Source organism: Medicago sativa, chromosome 8, assembly GCF_051527215.1.
Source record: "Medicago sativa cultivar Bolivia chromosome 8, Bolivia_mono, whole genome shotgun sequence".
NCBI lineage: Eukaryota > Viridiplantae > Streptophyta > Magnoliopsida > Fabales > Fabaceae > Medicago > Medicago sativa.
Window position 1 is genome coordinate 65,509,902 of NC_140756.1, and position 25,796 is coordinate 65,535,697.

Sequence of the window (25,796 nt, forward strand, 5' to 3'; positions counted from 1 at the left end):
TCCACTAATTCAACTATTCAGAAGCAATAAATCCAGCTTCTGGTCTTCAGATGCTGACGTCATCATCAGAAGCGAGTTTTCCTCAGAACCTCAATAGAGAGCTTCTGATGGACTACTGCTTCTGAACTAACTTCAGAACCTAAAATCCTATTCAGGAGCAAGCAAACTTTAATCAGACACGTAGTTCATGTTCAAATTTTTCTTTATAAAATCAAATCTTTCAACAGTTAAAGGCTTAGTAAATATATCAGCCCATTGATTTTCAGTATCAATGAATTGTATATCTAAAATTCCTTTTTGAACATAATCTCTGATAAAATGGTGTTTGATTTCAATGTGCTTGGCTCTTGAATGCAAAATTGGATTTTTAGACAAACAAATAGCAGCAGTATTATCACAATAAATGGGAATACTGTTAGCAATTATCTGATAGTCTTCCAACTGATGTTTCATCCAAAGTAGTTATGTACAACAACTTGCAGCTGAAATGTATTCTGCTTCTGCCGTAGACATTGCAATAGTTGTTTGTCTTTTGCTAGCCCAGGATATAAGATTATCACCCAGAAATTGACAATTGCCACTGGTTGACTTTCTTTCAATCCTATCACCAGCATAATCAGCATCACAGAATCCAATTAGCTTATAATCTAAGGATTTCCTATAAAGGAGTCCAAGATTAGTTGTTCCTTTCAAATACCTGAAGATTCTCTTGACAACTGTCATATGAGATTCTCTAGGATCTAATTGGAATCTTGCACACAAGCATACACTGAATAAAATATCTGGCCTAGATGCAGTGAGGTATAACAAAGAACCAATCATACCTCTATACAGCTTCTGGTCAACTTTAGCTCCTTCATCTTCTTTGCTTAAGGTGCACGTAGGGTGCATTGGAGTGTTCATCACTTTACAATCTTCAACTTGAACTTCTTCAGAAGCTCCTTTGTATACTTAGACTGATGAACATAGACTCCATCTTTGCATTGATTAATTTGAATGCCCAGGAAGAACTTCAGCTCTCCCATCATGCTCATTTCAAATTCATCCTGCATTAACTCAGAAAATTCCTTGTAAAGAGATGCATTAGTAGAACCAAATATTATATCATCAACATATATTTGCACAACAAGAATATCTTTCCCAAGGGTCGTTCTGAAGAGTGTTGTATCAACCTGTCCTCTTTTGAAATCATTCTTGATTAAGAAATTACTTAGTCTATCATACCAAGCTCTGGGAGCTTGTTTCAAGCCATATAGTGATTTCTTCAGTTTAAAAACATGGTCAGGATATTTAATATCCTCAAATCCATGAGGTTGCTTGACATACACTTCTTCTTCTATGACACCATTTAGAAATGCACTCTTGACATCCATTTGATATAATATTATGCCATGATTAACTGCATAGGAAAGAAGTAACCTGATTGTTTCCAATCTTGCAACTGGAGCAAACGTTTCAGTGTAATCAATGCCTTCTTGTTGACTATACCCTTGTGCAACAAGCCTGGCTTTGTTTCTTGTTACTTCACCTTGCTCATTCAGCTTGTTTCTGAATACCCATTTTGTTCCAATAATGTTCTTGTGCTGAGGTTTGGGTACCAGATCCCACACATCATTTCTTTGGAATTGATTCAACTCTTCTTGCATAGCTAGGATTCATCCATCATCTGAAAGTGCTTCATCAACTGTTGTAGGTTCAATCATTGAGATTAGTCCAATCATTGACTCTAATTGTCTGAAATGTGATCTTGTTCTTCTTGGACTATCTTTGTTTCCAATGATTAGCTCCTCAGGATGTGAAGACTTGTGTTTGAATGTGTTTCTGGGAGGATCTGCTTGATGTGAGCCATCTTGTGCTTCATCAGAAGCAGCTTCATCTTGCGCTTCTGATGTGGATTCAGCTTCTGGACTATCTTCAGATTCAGCTATCTGATCAGGTTCTGGAGTAACTTCAGGAACCTGTATCTCTGCAAAACTTTCATCTTGCTTTGAAGTTTTATCTTCAAGCTCCTTGTCATCAAATTTAATGTGCATAGATTCTTCAACACAGAGTGTTTCTGAATTATACACTCTGTATGTCTTTGACCTTTCAGAGTAACCTAAAAAGATTCCTCTTTGGGCCTTGGCATCAAATTTCTTTAGGTAGAGCTTGTTGTTCAGAATGTAACATGTACATCCAAATTGATGAAAGTAAGAGATATTAGGTTTTCTTCCTTTAAAGAGTTCATATGCTGTTTTCTCCAAAATAGGTCTAATATAAATCCTGTTTTGAACATAACATGTTGTATTCACTGCTTCTGCCCAAAAATGTTTAGCCAAATTATTTTCATCGATCATGGTTCTGGCCATTTCTTGTAAAGTTATATTCTTTCTCTCTACAACCCCATTTTGTTGTGGAGTTCTAGGAGAAGAGAATTCATGGATGATTCCATGTTTTTCACAAAAAGCTTCAAATGGCTCATTTTCAAATTCTCCACCATGATCACTTCTGATTTTCAAAATTTTTGACTCTTTTTCAGTTTGAATTTGTGTGCAGAAGTTACTGAATACCTCATATGCATAATCCTTACTTTTCAGGAATTTCACCCAAGTCCATCTGCTGTAATCATCAACAATGACTAATCCATATTTACTTCCATATAAGAATGCAGTACTCACTGGTCCAAATAAATCAATATGGAGTAATTCTAAAGGTCTTGAGGTTGAAACAATGTCTTTGGTTTTAAAAGAAGATTTTACAATTTTCCCTCTCTGACATGCACCACAGAGTGCATCTGAATGATAGTCAATGTCTGGTAGCCCTTTCACAAGTTGTAACTTACTAAGCTTAGAGATTAACCTCCAGTTAGCATGTCCCAACCTTCTGTGCCACATCCATTTCTTATCATTCACTGATAGTAGGCAAATCACCTTCTGATCAGCCAGTTCAGAAAAATTGATTTTATAGACATTATCAACTCTTTTTCCTTTGAACACAATGGATTTGTCTTCCTTGTTGATTACTGTACAGTTGGGTTTTTCAAAAAGCACATCATAACCATTATCACAAAATTGACTAATGCTCAAAAGGTTATGTTCAAGACCATCTACCAACCATACATTATTAATTGAGGTAGAGGAATTACCAATAGTTCCTGTACCTATGATCTTGCCTGACTGGTTGCCTCCAAATTTCACATTTCATCCCTCTTTCATTGTTAGGCTGAGGAACATGGACTTGTCTCCTGTCATGTGTCTTGAGCAACCGCTGTCTAGGTACCATGATCTTTGCTTTGGCACTGCTCTTAGACATACCTGCATCATTGACATTTTTAGATTTAGGTACCCATTGTCCTATGGGTCCTGGAAGGTTAGTACTTAAGGCTTTACTTTTCACTTCTTGTACCTTGTGCTGTGAGTTGGGTTGCTTCTGATTAACCATTAGCTTAGGTTTTTGTACTTCAGAAGCAGTAACTGTCTTCTTCTGAAACTTAGATTTCAGAGCCTCAGATTTTGGTTTCACCAGACTCTGAGGAATAGGTTCTGATCTTTTCAGGATCCTAACCTTTGAAGTCTTGGAATCAGATTTGATCATAGCCTTTGACTTAGAGTTCGTTGGCTTTGAAGTAATCTTAGCCTTAGAACTAGAAGCTTCAGGTTCTGATTGAACAACAGTTTCCAACTCAGCCCCTTCTGGTACAAAGAAGGTTTTCAGACCTTCATTGATGCATTCACAACAAGATTTTAGGTTGGTTTTCTCAAGTTTCACTTCTTGAAAACCAATTCCTCTGTCATTGTTCTTGTAAATGCTATAAATCATAGAAGCTACTTTGCTTCTGTCAATGCCAGATATAATAAAATCTTCAAGAGCAATTTCATGGTTACTTAAAGGTTTTTCATTACACTTTTCTTGTAGCTTTTGACATAAGAACCTGAGCTGATCTTCATATGTTTTACACATGAAGTCAAAGCCCCTAAGTCCTTGTTCAGAAGCTTTCAGATCCAATAGAGTTAATTTTGCTGTTGTACCAAATCAGCATATTTTTCTTTTAAATCCTTCAACTCATTGGTTCTTACTTCAAAATGTGTAAGAAGTTCTTTAAGTGACTTAACAAGTTCATCTCTGGGAATTTTGGAATATACCTCGTTTTCATCTTCTGAGTCTGAATCTGATCCAGCTTCTGAAGTTGCTGTTGCTACCAACCCAATAGCTACCTTTGCATCATCATCAGCTTCCTCTTTATCAGATCCAGATTCACTTCCCAAATCATCCCAGGTTGCCATTAAACTCTGCTTAATCTGCTTCTTGAATTTTCTTGGTTTGAATGTAGACCTCTTTGACTTGTCCTTTGACTTTTCTCTTTGAAGATCAGGGCATTCAGCAATGAAGTGTCCAGGCTTCTTACAGTTGAAGCATCCCTTCTGATCTTCTTTCCTTGAGCTTCTGGAGTTACCCCTTCTGGCGAGAAACTTTCTGTTCTTCTTGGCCAGATACTGAAGTCTGTTTGAGAGCATGGCCATTTCAGCAGCATCTGGTTCAGAATCTGAACTTGACTGTTCTTCCTCTTCAGATTCAACCACTTTGAGAGCTTTTGATGACTTGCCTTTGGATGGAAGAGCTATTGATTTACTCTTCTTAGTAAACTCATGTTCATTAAGACTTAACTCATGAACTTTGAGAGAACTAACAAGATCTTCGACACTTAAAGTGTTTAAATCTTTAGCTTCCTCAATGGCAGTCACCTTTGGTCTCCATCTGGCAGGTAAGCTTCTGAGTATCTTGCTTACATGATCAGAAGCAACATAGCTCTTCTTTAGAATCTGTAGCCCAAAAACTAAGGTTTGAAACCTTGAGTACATCTCCTCAATAGTTTCATCATCCTTCATCTTGAATAACTCATACTGATGTACAAGCAGGAGAGCTTTTGCTTCTTTGACCTTCTTGCTCCCTTCATAGTTTGAACAGAGAGAAACAAACATAGCTTTAGCAGTGGATTTGTCACTCATCTTCATGTATTCTGCTTTGGGTATGGCAGTGACAAGGGCTCCTCTGATAATATGATGCTTCTTGTAGAGTTTCCTCAGTTCTGGAGTATGTTTCTTTCTATCCACAGCAGCTCCTTCTTCATCAAGGACTAAATCACCAACACCATCTTCCAGAATATCCCATAATTCTTCATCTAGGCTCATGATGTAACTGTAAAAGTTGGTCTTCCACCAAAAGAATTCTTCAGCATCTCCATTGAATTTTGGAATCTTTCCAACACTGGATTTCTTACTATCACTATAATCATGTGAGACATTTTTATAGCTAGTATCACTAGAACCAGTAGGAGGAGGAGTAGACATGTTTTTCTCAGATCTTTGACTGTTGCACGGTTAAGTGTTACACAACAGACCAGGGCTCTAGATACCAATTGAAGGTGAGAAAAACACAAGAAGGGGGTTGAATTGTGTTTTGAAAAATTCTTCGTTTCTCCTAAAAACTGAACACACTGATCAGAAGCTAAGTGAGACAGCTTCTGAAGTGATGATCAGAATCTAAATGTAGCGGAATAAAATAGAGAGAGAGAAGAAGAACGACACAAAGCAATTATATTGGTTCCTTCCACAATCCGGAAGTAGTCCAGTCCCCCTTGCACTTCCAAGGAGATTTCACTAAGAGTAATATCTGATTACAATTGCTCAAGCACACAAGCAAGAGACTTCCTTTGCTCAAGCACACAAGCTAGTGACTTCCTTTGCTCAAGAACACAATCAAGAGACTTCCTGCTCAAGCACAACTGCAAGAGACTTCCTAACTAAACAAAATTACACAGAAAATTGTTTAAGGTTGAACACTTGATATACAATCAGAGGTGCTCACAATATAAATCAGATACAGACTCAATGGACTTAAGAATTTCTAAGATATGACTTTGAGACACAGAAATTCTAAGTGAACGCAGAACAATTTCAGCAGAGGTTTGGCACTTGTAAAAATGTTGTGAGTCTTTCGTTCAGCGTTCTTGCATTACCAAAACTCTAAGTCTTCACTCCTTTAAATAGAGGTGTGAAAGAGACGTTGTGAAATTTCCAGCACACCAAAGAGTCGTTGTTGAAGCTTGATCTTTCACCAATGATATTTTGCCTGATTTGGTTGTTGTCCTATGAAGAACAAATTTGAAATCCATTCCTTATCCAAAGGAACATCTTTGCAGGCGAAGCCGTATTCTGAAGCTGTTTTCTTGTCTTGTAGCGTGGACACAAAACAGAGTAGTGGAGAAGGTGGTTGTACAGTTCGTACAGTAGTACAATGTCAACGCTTTCGTCCAAATTGCAAGCACATGCCTTCAAACACCTTTGAAATGACCGTTGCAATGTTCCACTAATTTTCTGCTGTGTTTTCGAATCCAATAGACAGCTTTTGCAATGTAGATTCTTCAATCTTTGAATCTTTTGCAAATTCAGTTGATCTTTAGCTTCTGGTGAAATGACTTCTGATGAGGCAGCTTCTGATGATGCAGCTTCTGATAATGTGGCTTCTGAACCTCTTGTCTTCAGGAGCACTATTCTTCAGGAGCACTATTTCTTCAGGAGCAGCTTGACTTCAGGAGCGCTTTTACTTTCAGGAGCGTATTGCCTTCAGAATCATCTAAGCTTCATTTTCTCTTGCTCTTTATTTGCTCATTCAGAACCAATTAATGAAGTAACTTTTTAACTGTGGTCCTGTACACTTGAACAAATATTAGCTAGTCCAATTTACAATTTTTAATACCTTGTTATCATCAAAACTCTTTGAGGTTCATTGTTAAACACATTTTGTTCCAACAAAAATCCCTAAAAAAAAAAAAATGTTCTTGAAAAAATGGAATTTATTTAAAACACGAATCCTAGCAAGCACAAGGAATGCTAGGCTAGGAGACTTAAAAAACAACATACAAAGGAAAAGCGTGTTATATATATGTGGAACACCCAAACAAACCCCCATGTATCACATACAAACTTTTACAAAGAAACCAAAAACACCCTCCACTGAGGGCCCTCGAAACCAATAAAAACTAAACACCAAACCAAGAAGTCATCTCCGAAAACCAAGTTTAAACGTCTGCGCAATAGCAAAAATAAATCTTGTGCCAAACCGTAGAAAAACCTCTCCAAAATAACCATCAAACCTACCAAAAACCCATGTAATCGCGTCTTAAACAAGCCACACCGTCTAACATCCATGTATTTGAAAACCCCATCAACAACAAACTCATAGAAGAAAACCCACAAAAAGCATAACCACCACAAGCCACCACAAGCACCACCACAACCACCAAAACTACTATTAACCACCACAAAACCACCATTAATCCTCACCAAAAACCAGCACCAGCCACCACGAGAATCACCACCAAAAGCCAACACCAGCCACCACGAGCATCACCACCAAAAGCCAACACCAGCCACCACGAGCATCACCACCAAAAACCACCACGAGCACCACAACAAAAGACCTAGTATCAGCACCACCATGGAAACCACCACGAAACACCACAAACCAACACAACCAAAAAACAACCTACGAGCTCCTCAACATCATCACTACAAACAAAACTCACCGCCACATAAAAATAAAATAAAAATTAGTCAAAGATGTATGAATTAACCTCCCTTTTGCAATATTTTCCAATTGGTGGCTAGCGTGCTTAATGGCAGTAACAACAGTGCTTCGTGATAGAATTAGTACAAACACTTACAAAACAAGCATGACACACCCAGAAGCAACACTCGTCCCTAATCGTTCAACCAACTATGCACAAACACAAAATCCCCATAACTAGGAAACTCTCCACAAGAAAATTGCCACTGCGAGATCCGAATCCAGATCTAGATCTACTACCACAAACTATCCTGCCAGATAAAAACCCACCACGAACTACGCCGAGAACCACCACATAAAACAAGCAACACCACCACCATAAAACCCCTCCGAAAACCATCACAAACCACCACAAAAACGCAGCAAACTAACACCACCATGAACGCTAGCGATGGAGAAAACAACCGCTGAGAGAAATCGGTGGCCGAGTGATGTGGACAGCCCAAGCCAATCATCGCACCACCAACGATTGAATCTACATCGCGACGGATATAGGTTGGATTGGAAGGGAGGAGGTTGACGATGGAGATCTAGAGGGAGGTCGAGGACAAACCCACTTTTTTCCATAACATGAAATTACTTGGAAGGAGGGACTTAGCCATTGTCATTTGAAGATCTTTAATCAATAAATAATCCTATGATAATGATCTTCTCCACAATTGATATGTTCATGGTCTTCTCCACAAATGTGCGTAAAGTAAACGATAATGATCTAACTTAAATGTTCTTAAAAGTATTGTACAAAGAAGTACAGAAGCAAAGAAAATCTCTATTAGGGGCACCACTAAAGGAAAATAAATTGACCTTGTCACCAATTTTCAAGTTATAAAAGCAAAATAACTTGTGTCTAATGTTCATCTCAACTTGATTGCAACGATCACCTTAATAAAGATAAGGATAAGCAAAGAGGGTGTGAAACTTACAATCATCATAAATAGAGACCACACCCCATATAGAATCACATTTATACACCGTATTTACACCCTGCCTTACTTTGACATTAAAATGTCTTTGCGTGTGCATCCCCATATTTTAGAGGATACAAAAGATATGAAAATCACACCGCTGACCCCATGTGATCCCTTATATTCATATAATATTTTATGTGTTTTACACTAACATAAGTGAATATAAACATTCCTATAAACTATAAATTTAATTTATATGCATCGAATGTAAACTTTTTTACATATGCAATCAAATCATTTTAAAGTACCACTTTTACAATACAATTCCTAAAACATCTTTATAAATATCTATATTCCTCTTGACCAAAAAAAAAAATCTATATTCCTATTCCAACTTTGTTTGTATTTTTTTTTTTTTTAATGTGAAATGGAGGAGTTCCAAAGGCCATATTATTCCTTTTGAAAGGTTGGGAGAATATTAATTAATTAATAAAAAATAAAAAATATTCTAAAATTCTCACTGGCCACTACAATTCCGGGTCATTCCAATCACTCCCCATGTTTCCGTCGACTTTCCCATTTCACTATTCTCTCAATTATTCTTCCATTCCAATTCCATGGTAGCTTCAACCATCACAACACAGTAACCAAATCTCACACCCCCTTTTTTTCTCAAAAACCCCCAACCTTCATCCATCACCAATGGCAACAAGAAGATCCATACCCCTCCTCAAACACCTCCTCTCAACCCGATCCCAATCCGAACCATTCACCATCTCAAAGCGATGCGTAACCTACATGCACCGTCCCGGCGACGGAACCCCCCGTCCCGTAACCCTAATTCCCGGCGACGGGATCGGACCACTCGTAACCGGCGCCGTTGAGCAACTAATGGAAGCGATGCACGCGCCAGTTTACTTTGAGAAATTCGACGTACATGGTGACATGAAAGCTGTACCTACGGAAGTTCTTGAATCGATCCGTAAGAATAAGGTTTGTCTTAAAGGTGGATTGGTTACTCCTATGGGTGGTGGTGTTAGTTCGCTTAATGTTCAGTTGAGGAAAGAGCTTGATCTTTATGCTTCGCTTGTTAATTGTTTTAATCTTCCTGGGTTACCTACACGACATGATAACGTTGATATTGTAGTTATTAGGGAGAATACTGAAGGGGAGTATGCTGGTCTTGAACATGAGGTTGTTCCCGGTGTCGTCGAAAGTCTTAAGGTATAATTTCTATCATTTCTTTGTTTTATATTGATCGAGGAGAAAAACATGGTTTTTGATAGAGCATTTGTAGCCGACACCACTTAGTGGGATAAGACTTGATTGTTGTTGTTGTTGTTGCTATGATTTCGATTTGAAGTTGTTTGTAGTGTGGAATAAGAAAAATTCAAAATTAAAATCATTAAATTCTTGTGTATAAAGATAAGACCTGAAATGAGTTTATAAAGAGTTACTTCTAACTCTACAATCCGATTTTGTAAGGATGAGTTAGACTTAATCTTAGAACCTAATAGAGAATCCATAATGTTCTTTAGACACGTATGTTTGCAAGGGAAATCCAATTATAGTCATTTTTGTAATAATTTTAGGTTTGAGTAGGATTTTGAATATTTTAAGGAATGAATATTAATTTGAAATTTCATAAATGTGTAGGGATTAGTTTATTTCTTAATTTTGTGGTTTCTTAAAAAGGTTTGTGATTGCAATATGGGCCACAACATCACGACTTTTGATGTCTTTGCGACTGTAAGCGAAGCAATCATGAACGAGGTTGCTTGTAACCCCAGAGCAAAATCTCCCGAGGGAAGAGGCTTTTGATGGCTTTCAATCTTGTAGCCAATAAACTAGGTTATTGATTGAAAATAGATGTATTACAGAAGGAACTAAGAAGCTCCCCGTAACCCCAGAGCAAAAGCTCTTGAGGGAAGAGGCATTTCTCTTTCTCTTTCCAAACCTCTTAGGTTCGAACTTAAATTAACCTTGAATGGCTCCGTCTTGCCATGCCTTCTCCTTACATGTACGTTTCTTCCTCTAAAACCTGGCCACATATGCAATTGTAACCATTTCGCTAATCAGCACGTTTGGTTGGGCTCAGTCCCAAAACCCAGTATCTCACATCAATGACGGTGACACAACTTCAATTTAAAACCTTGGTTAAGTATTCAACATTGGAAACTAAGTTGAAATGGTGTCAAGGCCAGGGTAATATTTGGATTAAAACGAGTCACAATTACCAAATTCAGTACTTTTTTTTTGTTTTCGTTAATTTTATTGACTGAGCTGTCGTCTACCATTTTAGGACATACTTATATATAAATATTTGAAAAATAAGGAATGAAAGTAGAAAACATTCTCACAAATTATATAGGTTCTTTTCCTTTGGAATATCTATCTAGATTTTTTTGTTGTTGTACTGATGCAGTATTGGGTTGTGTTTGCGGTTTGACTTGATATTTTTGGTAGGTGATAACAAAGTTCTGTTCTGAGCGTATTGCTAAATACGCGTTCGAGTATGCTTACCTGAACAACAGAAAGCAAGTGACTGCTGTCCACAAAGCAAATATAATGAAGCTTGCGGATGGTTTGTTCTTGGAATCTTGTCGAGAGGTTGCCACCAAGTATCCTGGAATTAAATACAACGAAATTATTGTGGACAATTGTTGCATGCAGCTTGTTTCAAAGCCCGAGCAGTTTGATGTCATGGTATGTAAAATTTATCCATTTTTCTTTAATCTATGATGGAGTAAAGTAAACACATATTAAACCATCTCTTTTGTTTGGCAAGGTTTTAACTTTGTACTATTATATTATTCGTGATAAAAACAACTCCTCACTCGTATTATGAGTCCATTTGCATTTCCGTTTTTTCATGAACTGTTTGTGGTGCTTGAGAAAACACTTTTCTTACTGACAATTAATGACTTCTACTATCAATATCAACTTAGAAACGAGTCATGGCTGACAGCAAGACTAAGAGAAACAAGAGCTGAGTTGCTCATATAGATCATGATTCATTTTTTGCTATTGGTTTTTCACTGCTGGTTCAGTCAAAGGTTGGGAACATGGGAAAAAGGAAAAAAAGATTATCTCCTAAGCACATTATCCTGGAAATTAAGAACTATTAGAATTTATGACAAAGAAACTACGCATAAACATCACCAGAAACATTTATAAAATTGAGAGTCTGAATGTTATGTTCCAACAGCATCTGATAATTGTTAACATGGACCAAATAACAGTTCTTCTCAGCCTTTCTCTGCCTCCATTTGACCTACCCTGAATCTTTTCTACTCTCTATACTATGACATCCACATTCTCCTTTACACATGCCCAAACCATGTAAGTTGAGATCAAAGTCAAACCCTTCTGTGACATGGATAAACAAGGTTTGAATGTCTAGGAAATATATTTACTTATTTCCCTTGTTCATTCATGTGTAGATAGATAAAGTTATGATTTGTGATTCAGAATAGTGTAGTAGTCTTCAACCTTTAACGTATCTTAGGATGTAGAAGTTTAGAGGGAAGGGAGGGGAATTTTCCCTTTCTTTCTGTTTGAAAAGGAGAGGAATAAAATGATCGATCACCACTTAACTTTATAAATTCACTTTCATTTTTAAAAACATTATATCACTCCAAAGTTTTTAAACATTAACCTTCAATCCCTTTCTCCCCTAACTTATCCATCCAAAGAACAACCCTGGAGGATGTAGATGTACTTTGTGGAATATTGAAGGGACAAGTAAATTTTTCTTTTCTTTTCTATTGATCTAAGCAAGAATCATTGCTGTGGGTTGGTTATCAACCTTAGGTCCAGATGATTTTGTCTTGCAACTCACTGGTCTTCACAATTTGTTTCTGATTTTTAGTTGAATAAAAGTAGCTTTGATATTCATGCATACTTTTACCTTGTGCTAGGTTACCCCAAATCTGTATGGAAATCTAGTTGCAAATACTGCGGCAGGCATTGCTGGAGGCACTGGAGTCATGCCAGGAGGTATAGTTTTTAGTTACTACTGTTTTGCAACCTTAGAGCTTTGATCTGATTATGTTTCCTTTTAAATACCTTCTTGCCTACTTTTACCACGTTATCTGATGTGTGAATAATGTTCTAAACTTGATGGACTAGGCACATATGTTATGTGCTTGTCTAGATGATTGTTTTGGAGAACACTTTTATTTATCGAAAAACTTTGCAAATAAACACTACATTAAATTTGTCTGTTTGATCATATCATCAAGCTAGAATATCATTAACTACATTAACATCTGGAAGTATCATAGATGACTGCCTCTGTTGACTCACTGTCTAGGTAATGCAGCAATTAACGATGTTAGTGAAAACAAATGTTTCTGTATTCATATTAGTGAAATGTGTGCAAATGGACCCAAACAATTCAAAAAATTCAAGGTTTAAATCTGACCTGTTGTCTGTCATAGGCTTTCTTTTAGGTTGGCCCTAACCTTTTTGAAAACCTGGTATAAATTGTTTAGTCTACTTAAAGACCTATTTCATATTAATGTCTTTAAATAAATTATCCAACCTATATTTAATTAGTCTAACAGACTAATATGCAATGGGTTAGGTTCTCTTTATAATAAGAAGATAAAATTAAAACCAGTCGTGCTGAGACGTGAACATGATACAGAAGTAGAAATAGACAGAAGTAGAAATAAATGGGACAAACTGAGTTTTATAAGTCAGGTTCTGATTTGTTTGTTTGTATAATTTTTTTTGAGGTCTTTCATGGCATTTTAAAGAATTTGAGCTAATATGATAACCTGTTTAAATTTTATTTTACAGTAAGACATTTAAATATGCCAAAAATTTGTGAAGGTAGTAGTATGGATCAATTATTGAAAATGTTACAAACATATAATCTAACACGTTGTACAAATTTCAATATAATAATAACAATAATAGAAATAAAAAGTTATTATTTATACTTACTTAACTATGTTGATATGTTAGACCTAAATTTTGTTGTTGTGGCATGAAGCATGACCTATTTACCTAAATACACTACCAAAAAGCCTCAACTCTGTCTACATAATAAAATGTCTGATTGTCTTGGGCAAACTAGACTAGGCCATAGGCCTCTGTCAGACAACCCGACATATTTCTACCCTTAAATGGAGGTATTAGTGGCTATGTGAAATATGAATATGATGGTGGTGGTGGTGAAAGTACTGATGGTAGGTTGGAGCTGGTTGTTGGGTTTAGGGCTTCTGGGTAGAAGTTATATTATTCAGAAACATGATTCTCTGTTGTCACATTATAGCCTGATAATCACAAACACAAACCATTTGTGCCTTTTTTGCAGGTAATGTTGGTGCTGAGCATGCTGTGTTTGAGCAGGGTGCTTCAGCAGGAAATGTTGGTAATGAGAAAGTAGCTGCACAAAAGACAGCTAACCCAGTGGCGCTTCTTCTCTCATCAGCTATGATGCTTAGGCATCTCCAGTTTCCTGCATTTGCTGACCGTTTGGAAAATGCTGTTGAAAAAGTCATTCTAGAGGGCAAGTATCGGACAAAGGATCTTGGAGGGACAAGTACCACCCAAGAAGTTGTCGATGCAGTAATAGATGCTTTAGATTGATTCATTTAGTTGCTGATTTCTCAAATGCAAGTCAGCCTCGAACAATCTTTTATAGTCAATTTTATCAACATTGTTGTGCACCCATCAATCAAATTGGAAATAGCATTTTTTTGTCCTGAATAATGTTTATGCAACACACAAAATGATGTAATATTTTTTCTCCTGAAAAATTCAGAGTGATAAGTGGTTCTCACTTCTATCGAAACATTTGATTTTCTACTTAATTTCTACACTTTGTAGTTTATGAATTAAATAGTTTAGAACTCTATTTTTTTTTTTTTTATATAATATTAGAGTACAAGGGATAGCCAACTCGTTACGACATAACAATGAGAAAGTTTTAATGTGAGATAATCTCATTACAATTAGCCACACCATAGTGACACTCCACACAACATTTGAAAAAAACAATTTACCATGCATTGTATTTCAGTTATTTACTATGTCAAACTTAAATTTAGTTTAATATGCGTACTTGTCATCGTCATGTTGATGATCATATTAATATTACTTCAATTTTTTTTTGACAGATTATTATTTTAATTCTTTAATTACGTACTATATAAAAGTACTACAATAGATGTGCCCAAAAAAAAAGTACCAGAATAAATTGAATATCAATGACCTTATCCACACTTCATCATAGTTAACGTTATCATTAGTTGCACAAAATACCAATATTGTTTGATTTGACTTCTAGGAGAAACAAAACATACATGTCATTGTCTGAATTGTACCCCACTTCAGTGTTAAAATGATAAACTCTTCTCAGTTGAAGCTCTCTTACATTGAAAAACTAACTCTGTGTGTGTGGATACTTTACCCTCTCACCATGAACAACATCTTCAAGATCATGCTTTGGACTCGTTCTCTGACCCACTTCAGATCAACCCTCCACACCTTCTCACGTAAATTCTCAAATTTTTCTAAGGACCCTGATCGAGGATCATGGGAATCAATGGAAGGGCTAGTTCATTGCCATGCAAACTCTGTTCCTTTGTCACCTATCAATTTCTTGGAGAGAGCAGCAAAGGTTTGTAGAGACAGAACATCACTTGTTTATGGTTCTTTGAAGTATAATTGGGGCCAAACTCATCAACGTTGTCTCAAACTTGCTTCTTCTCTTACCCAGTTAGGGATTTCCCGTGGAGATGTGGTGAGCTGTGTTACTTTGCTACATGCATGTCTCTCTTTTAATTTTACTTTGACAATGTTTCGGATTTGTGGCGTTTTTGATTCAACTTCTTTGAGTTTATCTACTATATAAGCACTTGTGAACTGTTTGAGAGCTTATAGAAATAATTTATGATGTGTTTGCATGTTTTCAACTTGTTACCATAAGCTCTCGCCATAATAGCGCTTATTATTAACACCTTATAGCGCTTACATAAATATCGTTTGACTTTATTTTATCTTTTATTATAAAAATAGATTATACACAAACACTATGATAAACGTTCATCGCATAATTAACCTTTGATCCAAACAGGACATTGGCGCATGTTTTAAAGTTTTGGTAATGTAAACTTATTATATGGTCCGTCACGGGCCCGGATTGCTTGCGGTATTAGGTTCACACAGTGACGCAATAGAGGATCTTGGCCGTTGATTAGGTTCACATAGTTTGACGCAATAAGGGATCTTGGCCGTTGATTAGAGATCGGAAAATTTAGATTATACATTGGTACAAGTAATTAAAAACAATGTCAGCCATCGATTTGAGATCGGACAGTCAAGATCTGTGACAACATCCTGCTATAACAGCAGGAAATCCAAATCGTAGTACATGTGCTATAATTAGGATTATAGGATGTTTCTATAAAATGTGCTGCACTTTTAACCCTATTGAAGAGAGGTTAATTTGCTGTCGCAGCATACAGTTTCTATGTATTGTAATTTACCAATTGTGCAGAGAAGAAAGAAATGTTCCATAGAGTAAAGTGGATGTGGGATTTTAATTTGAGCTACTATTTTGAGTTTAAATTTCGGATTCCAGTAACAGAAAAACAAATGAATGAAACAGAAAAATTGCTTATGAACTTTAGGTGAAGGGATAGTTTCTTGGGTCTGCTACTATTAAATTCTAAGGTTGCAAGAGATTCAATTACTTAGATTACCGAATTTAGTTTAGTTTTTTCCTGCACTCCAGCATAGATTTTTCACTGATGCTATTCCATGTCGTTTGCAAACAGGTTGCCACATTAGCACCTAATGTCCCTGCAATGTATGAGCTGCATTTTGCAGTACCAATGGCTGGAGCCATTCTTTGTACCCTTAATTCACGTTTAGACGCAGCTATGGTTTCAGTCCTGCTCGAGCATTCACAAGCAAAGATCCTTTTTGCAGACTATCAACTACTTGAAATTGTTCAAGGAGCATTGGACTTGCTTCGTGAAAAACGAAAGGAAATGCCAATTATAGTCTTAGTTACTGATTCTGATTGCTCATCTACTATCGCCATCACATCAACGAGTTACGAATATGAGAAGCTAATAGAAGTTGGGCATAACGGGTTCAATATAGTGAAGCCACAAAGTGAATGGGATCCTATAAGTATAAATTACACCTCAGGAACCACATCTAGACCTAAAGGAGTTGTCTACAGCCATAGAGGTGCTTATCTAAACTCTTTAGCAACAGTTCTACTCTTTCAAATGGACATCTTTCCTGTTTATCTTTGGAATGTTCCGTTGTTCCATTGTAACGGTTGGTGTCTCCCTTGGGGAGTAGCAGCACAATTTGGAACAAATATTTGTGTAAGGAAAGTCTCTCCACAGAACATATTTGACAACATAATTCAGCATAAGGTGACACACATGGGAGGAGCTCCTACAGTGCTTAACATGATTCTGAATTCTGCGTCGACTCATAGAAAGCCACTCAACCACAAGGTTTTAGTGATGACAGGTGGTTCACCTCCACCGCCGCAGATTCTTTCCAAGATGGAAGAAATTGGTTTTAGTGTTTCACACCTCTACGGCTTGACAGAAACGTACGGTCCGGGGAGTTTTTGTGCGTGGAGACCTGAATGGGACACATTGCCTCCTGAAGATAGATCGAAGATGAAAGCTAGGCAAGGTGTTCCACATGTGGCATTGGAGGAAATTGATGTTAAAGATTCTGCTACTATGGAAAGTGTTCCAGCTGACGGAAAAACAGTTGGCGAGATAATGTTTAGAGGGAATACAGTGATGAGTGGATATTTTAGAGATTTGAAAGCAACAGAAGAAGCTTTCAAAGACGGTTGGTTTCATAGTGGGGATCTAGCTGTGAAACACGCTGATGGCTACATTGAAGTTAAGGATAGATTGAAGGATATAATAATATCTGGGGGAGAAAACATTAGCTCGGTCGAGGTAGAAACTGTTTTGTATAGTCATCCGGCTGTTCTTGAGGCCGCAGTAGTTGCCCGGCCGGATGATCATTGGGGTCAAACTCCTTGTGCTTTTTTGAAGCTGAAAGAGGGGTTTGATCAAAATGCTCAAGAAATAATCGCCTTTTGTAGGGAACGTTTGCCTCACTACATGGCTCCTAAAACAGTCATTTTTCTAGATATGCCAAAGACTTCAACAGGTAAGATACAAAAGTATATTCTAAGGGAGAAAGCTAAGGCTTTGGGAAGTATATCTACATCCAGCCCCTTGAATTGTGAAAAATCTGTTGTTGATTGCTCAAGTAAGTTTAGGGAATAGCATGAATAAGAACGGTGATCCACATGGAATTCCATTTTATTTTAACAAATAGGTGAATGATGAAAGAAAAAATCACATGAATCCATCCATAACTATGTCACCTCTATGACCCTAAAAAGAAACTAAGTTTACTTGTCATCACAGTCTTATAAGTAATGTTTTAAAAACTGGATCAGTGGTCGAATCAGTACGACTTGCATGGTTCAGTTGCTTCATTAGGTTGTATTATGGTTAGATTGGATGACTAATAATTTTTATTTTGAAAAATTAGAACCGGCTGAACCAATCTTGGTTCAATTCAGTTCTAACAAACTAAGAACCGACCATGGTTGAATCAACTGGCGGACTGATCGGGTCCCGTGTGAACAGACCGGTCCGGTTCTGGAATGCAGTGCTTATGAGAGTTTTTCATCCAAATCATTGACTTTTACTTCTTAGACAAAGCTAGACCAGGTACCTGCTTTGTATCATTTGCTATACTTGCAGTTGCAGTAAACAATGCACAAAACTATATAATATACTTATAAGCAAACAAGACAGAAAGTTGCAGAATTTTTATTTTCCAATTGGAGAATGAGAATGCACAAGCAAATCAAAATACTAACAAATTCCTGTATTGCTGTATGTGATGACTAGTCTGGAACAATAGTTCCCTTCAAAATGAAAATATGTTATACAGAGGTTCCATGAATTTACGATCTCACTTTGCCAAAGCGATGGGAGGAGCAAAACAGGGAGGACGGAGGAGGCAGACTGGAATAAGGTGCAGAGAAGAGGAAAAATGAACTTAATGAAAATGTCAAAAAGGCTAAGAGAGGAAAAGGGGAGGTGTGTATGTCATGTTTTTACCTTCCAAAAGTTAACTTCGTGGTATTTTAGTACTTCATGAAAGTTAACTTTTGGAAGTAATACTACTTAGTACGAGGGACAAAATAACGAAAGTCACGGTTGAAAACGTGACTATCACAATTTTTTTAATATTGAAAATATAAAATCGGATTTTGACACAAAACACAAGTGATGGTAAGTGATGTTCCTGCTTCATAGTAGAAAGTATTTCCTCTTTGTGTAACAAGTCTTATATATATAAATTGTGGATGTTACCTTTTAGAAGTAATAGATTTAAAAAAAAATATATATATGGAAATTCAAAAATTAACTTTTAGAAAGGGATATTTTTTGGGAAAATGAATTACCTAGTTAGCTGTTATAGGATACTTCAATTGATGTTTGTGAGAGAGGTGAAAAATTGGAGTTACTGGAAAAAAAAATCATACAAAATATTTCTTTAAAAAAATAAACTTTTAGAAAGAGATATTTTGGGAAAATGAATTAAAATGTTGTTATAGGGTACTTAGCAAGTTAAGATGGTGCCAACAGGAACTCCCTTGACCATTATGAGAGTTGTGATTATTTCTATCTCTATTTTTGGCCAAGAGCTGTTTTTATGTTACAGTTTGTTGTGTTATTTGGCCAGTGTTTCTGTTGTTACACTACATCATACATAGTTTTCTCATGAAAGGAAAACAGTGTTTAATTTGATTGATTCCAAGAAATAGGTGCTTGAGTAAAAAATTAAGTGTAATTTTGTTGAATGTCCTTGGATATTTATAGACATTCACATATAATGATAAATTTTGTCTGAAATCTACGAGAGGAATATGAATTCAGGTAATAAATTTAGGGGAATGTTAACGGGTGTTTTGATTAAAATACTAAAGAAGCTTTTTGTAACAAAAAGTACTAAAAGAAGTTTTATAAAAAAAATGGTGTAATTACTACATTAACAAAAATAACAACTTATTATTTTTTAAAAAAAGTAATAGCTTATATTTTTTTAAGACAATTTTATTTAATGTATTCTTTAAACAATATTCTGAAGACACTCATTAACAAGACTCATAAATTTTGTAAAAAAAAGAAAAACCAAGACTCATAAATTTACAAGAAAGAAGCAACATAGATTTTTTATTCATACACACTTTCCCCATTTAACTCTATAAATTAGACTAAGCAACATATATATTTACTCTCTCGATCAAAATAGGATGATAAAGGAGGCCAAGTAGGGTAGGTGGCATGCTATATTCTTCTTGATTGCACCTCTAAATAGGATGTCACCATATGGTTCACATTTTTTTTCTTCTCATTCCTAATTAATTAGAGTTAGTGTGTCAATAACTTCACAGGCGAAAGAAGTTTTTATTGTTTTGATACAAACTTACTTTTTACTTTTTCAGGGTCCATCTTACTCCCGTTATTTTTAGTAAAACTTGTGGAGGGGAACCCTCTGTTTATCACAAAAACTTGTCTAGTATCAAGAATAGAAAAATTACCTAATTAGATAGCATAATACGTACAATACCATTCCTCTTGCAAGCACCAAATTCATAGATTAAAGCTTAGAACATTCACAACACACATTTTATTTCTTTTTCATTCTCATCCATCTCACAAACTTTTCCAGAAAGCATTTGATTAGATTTTGAAAGCATCAATTGGCCTTTTTCCTTGTTGGTAGTACTGGAGATATGCCTTACAATAATCTTTTACTGGTCTGTATGATACTGGCCTTGACTCGTTCACTAGCTTGTCAACCGGTTGAATCTCTTTCGCCGAATTTGGGCGGCATAACATAGCTACTGAGAGCCTTTCCTTTTCTGCATTTACCACTACTCTGTGTATTGGACTCTTGAAAATCCCATTACTCATTATCTGTGTATTACATTCAATTTCAACAGGTTGTGTCAATCCTCTATATCTATAAAATATATATATATATATATATATATATATATATATATATATAAAAAGATTAAGCACATTATATAAGTAATCTATAAAAAGAAATATTTTTTTGAAAACACAAGTAAAAATATGTAAAAGTAATGAATACTCATCTTTCTATGCAAAACTTATAACTTTTGATTACTTAAACAATGTTCTTAGACACTTGTTAGCATTTTCCATAAAGAAAATATACTATTTTGGTTTGGATATTTTCTTTTAAATTTTATTCGTTCATTTTAATTATTTTATTATTTTGTCATTTTATAATACTATTTAAATTATAAATTTATAACAATATATAAAGATATTTCTGGGGCCTACAGAAGATATTTCTGGTCAACTTTTCCAAACGTTGCATTATACACTTTATTCTTTTCCCTTGGTAAGATAGACTTGGGAGTATCCGTATGTAGAACTATTAAGGTAAAAGATGGTATGTGGTGTACTTCTAAAATTCATAAACTGAGGTGGAGCTTTATATGAAAATTTAGAAATACCATTTCTTTGATGTTTCAATTACCTCCGAGAGAGTAAGGCCCCACTATAACAACCTTATGAAAGTGTACGGACCCTGTAGGATTGACAATCCTATACCCGTATAGTGTGTATAACCTTATGAAAGATGGTATGTGGTGTATAACCTTACTCTGATCAGCAGGTGCAAATTAACAGCTCGAGGGACATAACAATCCCACAAACACATAACTTAAATAGAACCCTTATTTCATAACTGATAAATATTTGTCTTAAATCCAACAAGAAAATAGGGGGAATTCAAGGAATGCTAACCACCGCTAAATTCGACAATCTAAACCTTTTACTTTTTTGCAATCAAACTCAACTGCTTTGCGCTATCAAATTAAACTTGCAACTCCCCCATTTAATTTGCTTTTTATTTAATATTTTTAATAAGTTTAGTTAGTTGAAACAACAATCTCTGTGGATACGATTTTACTTACCACTTTATTACTTGAAAATGTTTGGTGCACTTGCCAAACTTGGTCATCAGTGGAAATGTTAACGGCTTGTCCCCTATCCAATCATTAGAGGGCTGTTCACCCGAGATTAGTGTTTGTTGTCATCTAGCCATGTCAAACATGAAAGTGATAGAGGGAAAAAAATGAATTCGACATCCAAATAAAACCCACCTTTCCTTCATTGACCATATCGACATGGAGAGGAAGAGTTCTAAACGTTCCTCGCAAACAATGATGTAACAATGGAACCTTTCTAAAGGGATAAAACCACCACATCAGAGATAAACCCCAAAACCAAGAAATATGAATGGTTATGACGGTGACCACCTCTTACGGTGGCACCTGGTTTAAGTCTAAAACACAAACCATCGCCTAACATCGACAAAAGCGAAGAAAACATAAGAAACATTAAAAACTAAGTTTATTTACCCATTCAGAAACACAACCCATGGTGTAAACAACAACCAAAAAGGGGCGGTCACTAACCACTACCCACAATTCTAAATTATGCTTAAACAATTATGAACTTATGGCATAAGAACAAGAAAGAAACAAATCAATGCAGTAGAGTACCAACCTGTTGAGAAGAAGAAGTTTGAAAGATGGAAGAATTACAAAAACCTTTATACTCCCTCTAAAATGTTTGAACACCCAATTCATTCGGTGTAACCGTTCGCATAGAGATACTACAATCTCAAAACAAAGCAACAATCAAGATCATGGCATTTGACCATTCTAACGGTTCAAGGAGGGATCCATCATATACCCAAACATTGAGATCAATCCAACATGTGAGGCATTCCCTTGAAAAACAACGCTAAAAATTCACTTATGGGTCTATGTAGTCAAGTACATTACTAGCATTTACACATGGTATCCATTAACCAAATGTCATGTCTCCTCAATCTCATCTTTGAAATAGTTGCATTTAATGCTGAGTTTGATCGATGACCAAGTCACTTGCAAGGATATCACCCAGTCATTCTATCATATGAACATGATAAGTTGACAAACAAAAAAGAAAGATCTTCGTGAGCACCATTCTCAAAGTAATTTCATTAGCTCCCCGCGAGAAAAGTTTCTCCCAAACTAACAAGTCCTTCATAGACTAAGAGTCCCTTCGCCAGCGAAGTTCTTTACGAATTAAAAATCCTCTCTGAGCAACATATCCTCAAAGCACCTTGCAAACTGCAATTTATCCATCACTAACGCCAGGTTTTCATACAAAATACAATCGTCATACAAGCATTATGCTCTCACGCATCCTTAAATGCTCAAGGTTTCTTGTGAACCATAAGCTCATTACGAGCATATAACTTACTTCCATGTGAACTAAAGATTCCTCATATTTGGTTACAACTTAAAGCTTCCCACGGGCATGATCTTTTCCTTAGCATGGAATATCAAACTGCTCGAAGTCATCACTCTTTAATCCAAGAATGACAACTTGGGGGGCTATTGTTCTAGACGACTGAAAAACATATGCTCACAGTCTAAGGCCCAATAAATAGGCTTAATTATGCATTAGACACATAACCATTCTCACACCCCCTCTCCACGAGGGGGGTGCTCGCAGAAATTTGGGGCAACAATTCAAAACAATGATTCGTAACTGTATCCATCACTGCCAATGAGTACTGCTTTACAATTACGGAGCCTGTCATCCATAATCATCGAACAATGGCAACGCACGTCGAAATACTGGTAACCTGCACCTCCCTGTACAAGGAGACTTAAAGAATCTCCTCAAGGTACAATTGATTTCAATATCCCCCCAGCTCAATATATTGACTTGAGCATTAGAGTGTCTACAGGTACACCACCTCCAGCCGTTTCAAGCACTCAAGAACAACAAGCTCACCACACCAGATGTCGATATGATCATATCAGTATCTTATACTTATTGTAATTAATTTTACTCATTTCTATCTGTTTCAAATAATCAATCTTTCTCTTAATTTTTAAATCATCGACGTGGTTGACATTATATTGAGCAATTAGTTTATTATTAGTACAAAAACAATATAAACACTCAAACAAAGTTGATGTATCTAGTTTAAATTTTAAATATAAGAAGAAAAAAAAGTCAAACAAAATTGATGTACGTTCAAATGTTTAACCAGACATATAATGTTTGACTTTATTTTTATTTATATTAAAGAAGAGAGTAGTACTTCAAAACAACATCCTCTCCATTTGGCAAAAAATGAAGAGGATCTTAACTCCATCAAAACATAATTTTAACAACGAAAGTTAGTACCTACCTCCATTAGATCACCAACATTAATCACAAGAGCATCATGGATTATTGGAACTTTAAACCACTGGTTATCTTTGAGAACTTGGAGGCCTTCTACCTTTTTATCTTGCAGCAAAAAAGTTATAGATGATGAATCAGAATGTGGCTTCAGGCCCAGAGCATGATCAGCCATAGGACATGGAGGATAGTAATTGGTTCTCATAAACATTGCAGCTCTCTCTCCACATTCCTTTAGGAAACAATCCTCTTCCAAGTTCAGTAACTTCGCCATGGCCCTAAAAATTTCTTCATATAACTGCCATACACATTCGGTATATTGCTGTATAGTATTCCTGCATTGACATATTCATTGTTACGATTTACAATCTCCATTTAAATATCTTTGAGCTCGAACTTAGAATCAGAAAAAGGTAAAAATCATAAAAAGAAAGTTGTATATTTATAAAGACTATTTTTTTTACTGAGGCTAAAAACAAAAAATAGTACATTAAAAAAAAGGAAAAAAAATATTTTTTAATAAACTAAACTATCCCACGGAAATTGGTACAGGAGAGAATCAAACTTGAGAATGAGCACATTTCAAAAAACCCAAACCAACACCCCCAAATCAATATAAGTGGGTTTGGAAGGAAATTGTTTGTTAATTAAAGTGACAATCATTTTACAACGTCTTCTATGAGATTTGAACTATACTTACAGTTACAAGATTATGCTCTACAGAGATCGAAAATACGTTTAAATCTAAATAGTTTATGCTTAAAGTATAAAAATATCCCCTACAGCAAAATGTAAAGCTAGTAAAGTATCAGTAACTTCTTGTACCAAAAAAAAAGTTTAAGAACTTAGTGGCGATAAGAATTTATACCTGAAATCAATGGGGTTTTGGGGCCAAAGTTTGAAATTCCTTTGATCTTGAGGATGTACCTTCAAAAATAATCTGTCACACCAATCAAGCCTTTGATTTTCTGAATATATTGTATCATTTCCATATCCTTCAACATTGTTTTGTTCCCTTGCATATTTTTGCTTTTCTTCCTTTGGAAGTTCAAAAAATTCCTTTGAAACTTCCCTCACTTTGTCAAGAAACGAGCTTGTCATCCCATGGTTTATCACCTGAATAGCGGAAAACAGTTGAGTGAAAAAAATAGTGTCTGATACGGTATATTAGTGATGCAATAGAAAGAGAGATATTATATTCAATGAACCTAAAAAGTAAATTTTTACTTATAAATGTGATCGGAAGGAGTACTAATTTTATAATTAAAATCAACACAATTAATTATTTCTTTAAAAATCGTGCACAATTCTTAAACTAGTATTATTTTGAGTGAGAAGGAGTAGTTATTTTCATTTTGTTTTTCTAATTTTGTTTGATTTATGAAATTCTAAATTAAAGCTTGAATTTTAAAGAGGAATACATAACTAAAATAAAAGTAAGTATAAATAAAATGTTTGCAGCAGGTACAAATAAATAAATAATGAAAATGAGACCAGAAAGAAGCCACATGAATGAAGTGCAGCTTGGAGTTTAAGAAGCTCATGTTGTGATGTAGATGGAGAAGTGAGGTTGGCAATGTCAATGATTGGAATATGAAAATCAGATTCTGAAGGAAGAAGAGCATCACGAAATCCAACACCACCTTCATCGTATATATAATTATTTGGTAGCAGATTTTCAGAATTCAATGCAAGTTCTTGAACCGACCTACTACTGACAATCTCTACCTCTGCCGACACTTCCATTTTTGTTATTGTTATTGTGATGAAACTACTACACAAGAAGCAATAATAATCAAACTAGACAAAAACCCACGTGTTTGAATGCAGATACTCATCTTATGTGGTCCTTTGGAAATTTCACATATATCTTACCCTCATCTTATCTACACGATCCATATACCAATCCTTTTAAGTGTTGTTTTAAAATCTCGTGAGTCTCACTTGTGATGAAAACCCACGTGCT

At 35.7% G+C, this 25,796-nt stretch overlaps 2 protein-coding genes and 1 pseudogene across 5 annotated transcripts; 2 read left to right on the forward strand and 1 right to left on the reverse strand.

The window, feature by feature from the left end:
- The first annotated feature begins 9,071 nt into the window (after nt 1-9,071).
- LOC146900574 (isocitrate dehydrogenase [NAD] regulatory subunit 1, mitochondrial-like) lies at nt 9,072-14,338 on the forward strand. Its single transcript, XM_085737687.1, has 4 exons — nt 9,072-9,737; nt 10,980-11,219; nt 12,434-12,512; nt 13,840-14,338. The coding sequence occupies exons 1-4, from the start codon at nt 9,216-9,218 to the stop codon at nt 14,112-14,114; spliced, it is 1,116 nt and encodes a 371-aa protein (XP_085593813.1). The 5' UTR covers nt 9,072-9,215; the 3' UTR covers nt 14,115-14,338.
- A 561-nt stretch (nt 14,339-14,899) lies between these two features.
- Nucleotides 14,900-18,833, forward strand: LOC146900575 (isovalerate--CoA ligase CCL2-like). Of its 3 annotated transcripts, XR_015023475.1 has the most exons (4): nt 14,900-15,270; nt 16,307-17,789; nt 18,078-18,259; nt 18,443-18,833. XR_015023475.1 is itself a non-coding variant. In XM_085737685.1 (3 exons), the coding sequence occupies exons 1-3, from the start codon at nt 14,947-14,949 to the stop codon at nt 18,137-18,139; spliced, it is 1,869 nt and encodes a 622-aa protein (XP_085593811.1). In that variant the 5' UTR covers nt 14,900-14,946; the 3' UTR covers nt 18,140-18,833. The 3 variants fall into 3 exon arrangements, 2 of the variants coding, with proteins under 2 accessions (XP_085593811.1, XP_085593812.1); XM_085737685.1 differs by having other exon boundaries at nt 18,078-18,833; XM_085737686.1 differs by lacking the exons at nt 18,078-18,259; nt 18,443-18,833 and having other exon boundaries at nt 16,307-17,944.
- Nucleotides 18,834-20,121: 1,288 nt separating this feature from the next.
- On the reverse strand, nt 20,122-25,594 carry LOC146900576 (protein LATERAL BRANCHING OXIDOREDUCTASE 1-like; annotated as a pseudogene). Its single transcript, XR_015023476.1, has 4 exons — nt 25,325-25,594; nt 24,699-24,946; nt 23,838-24,165; nt 20,122-20,521 (listed from the first exon to the last, which is right to left on the reverse strand). The product of XR_015023476.1 is annotated as a protein LATERAL BRANCHING OXIDOREDUCTASE 1-like (transcript).
- Nucleotides 25,595-25,796: the final 202 nt, after the last annotated feature.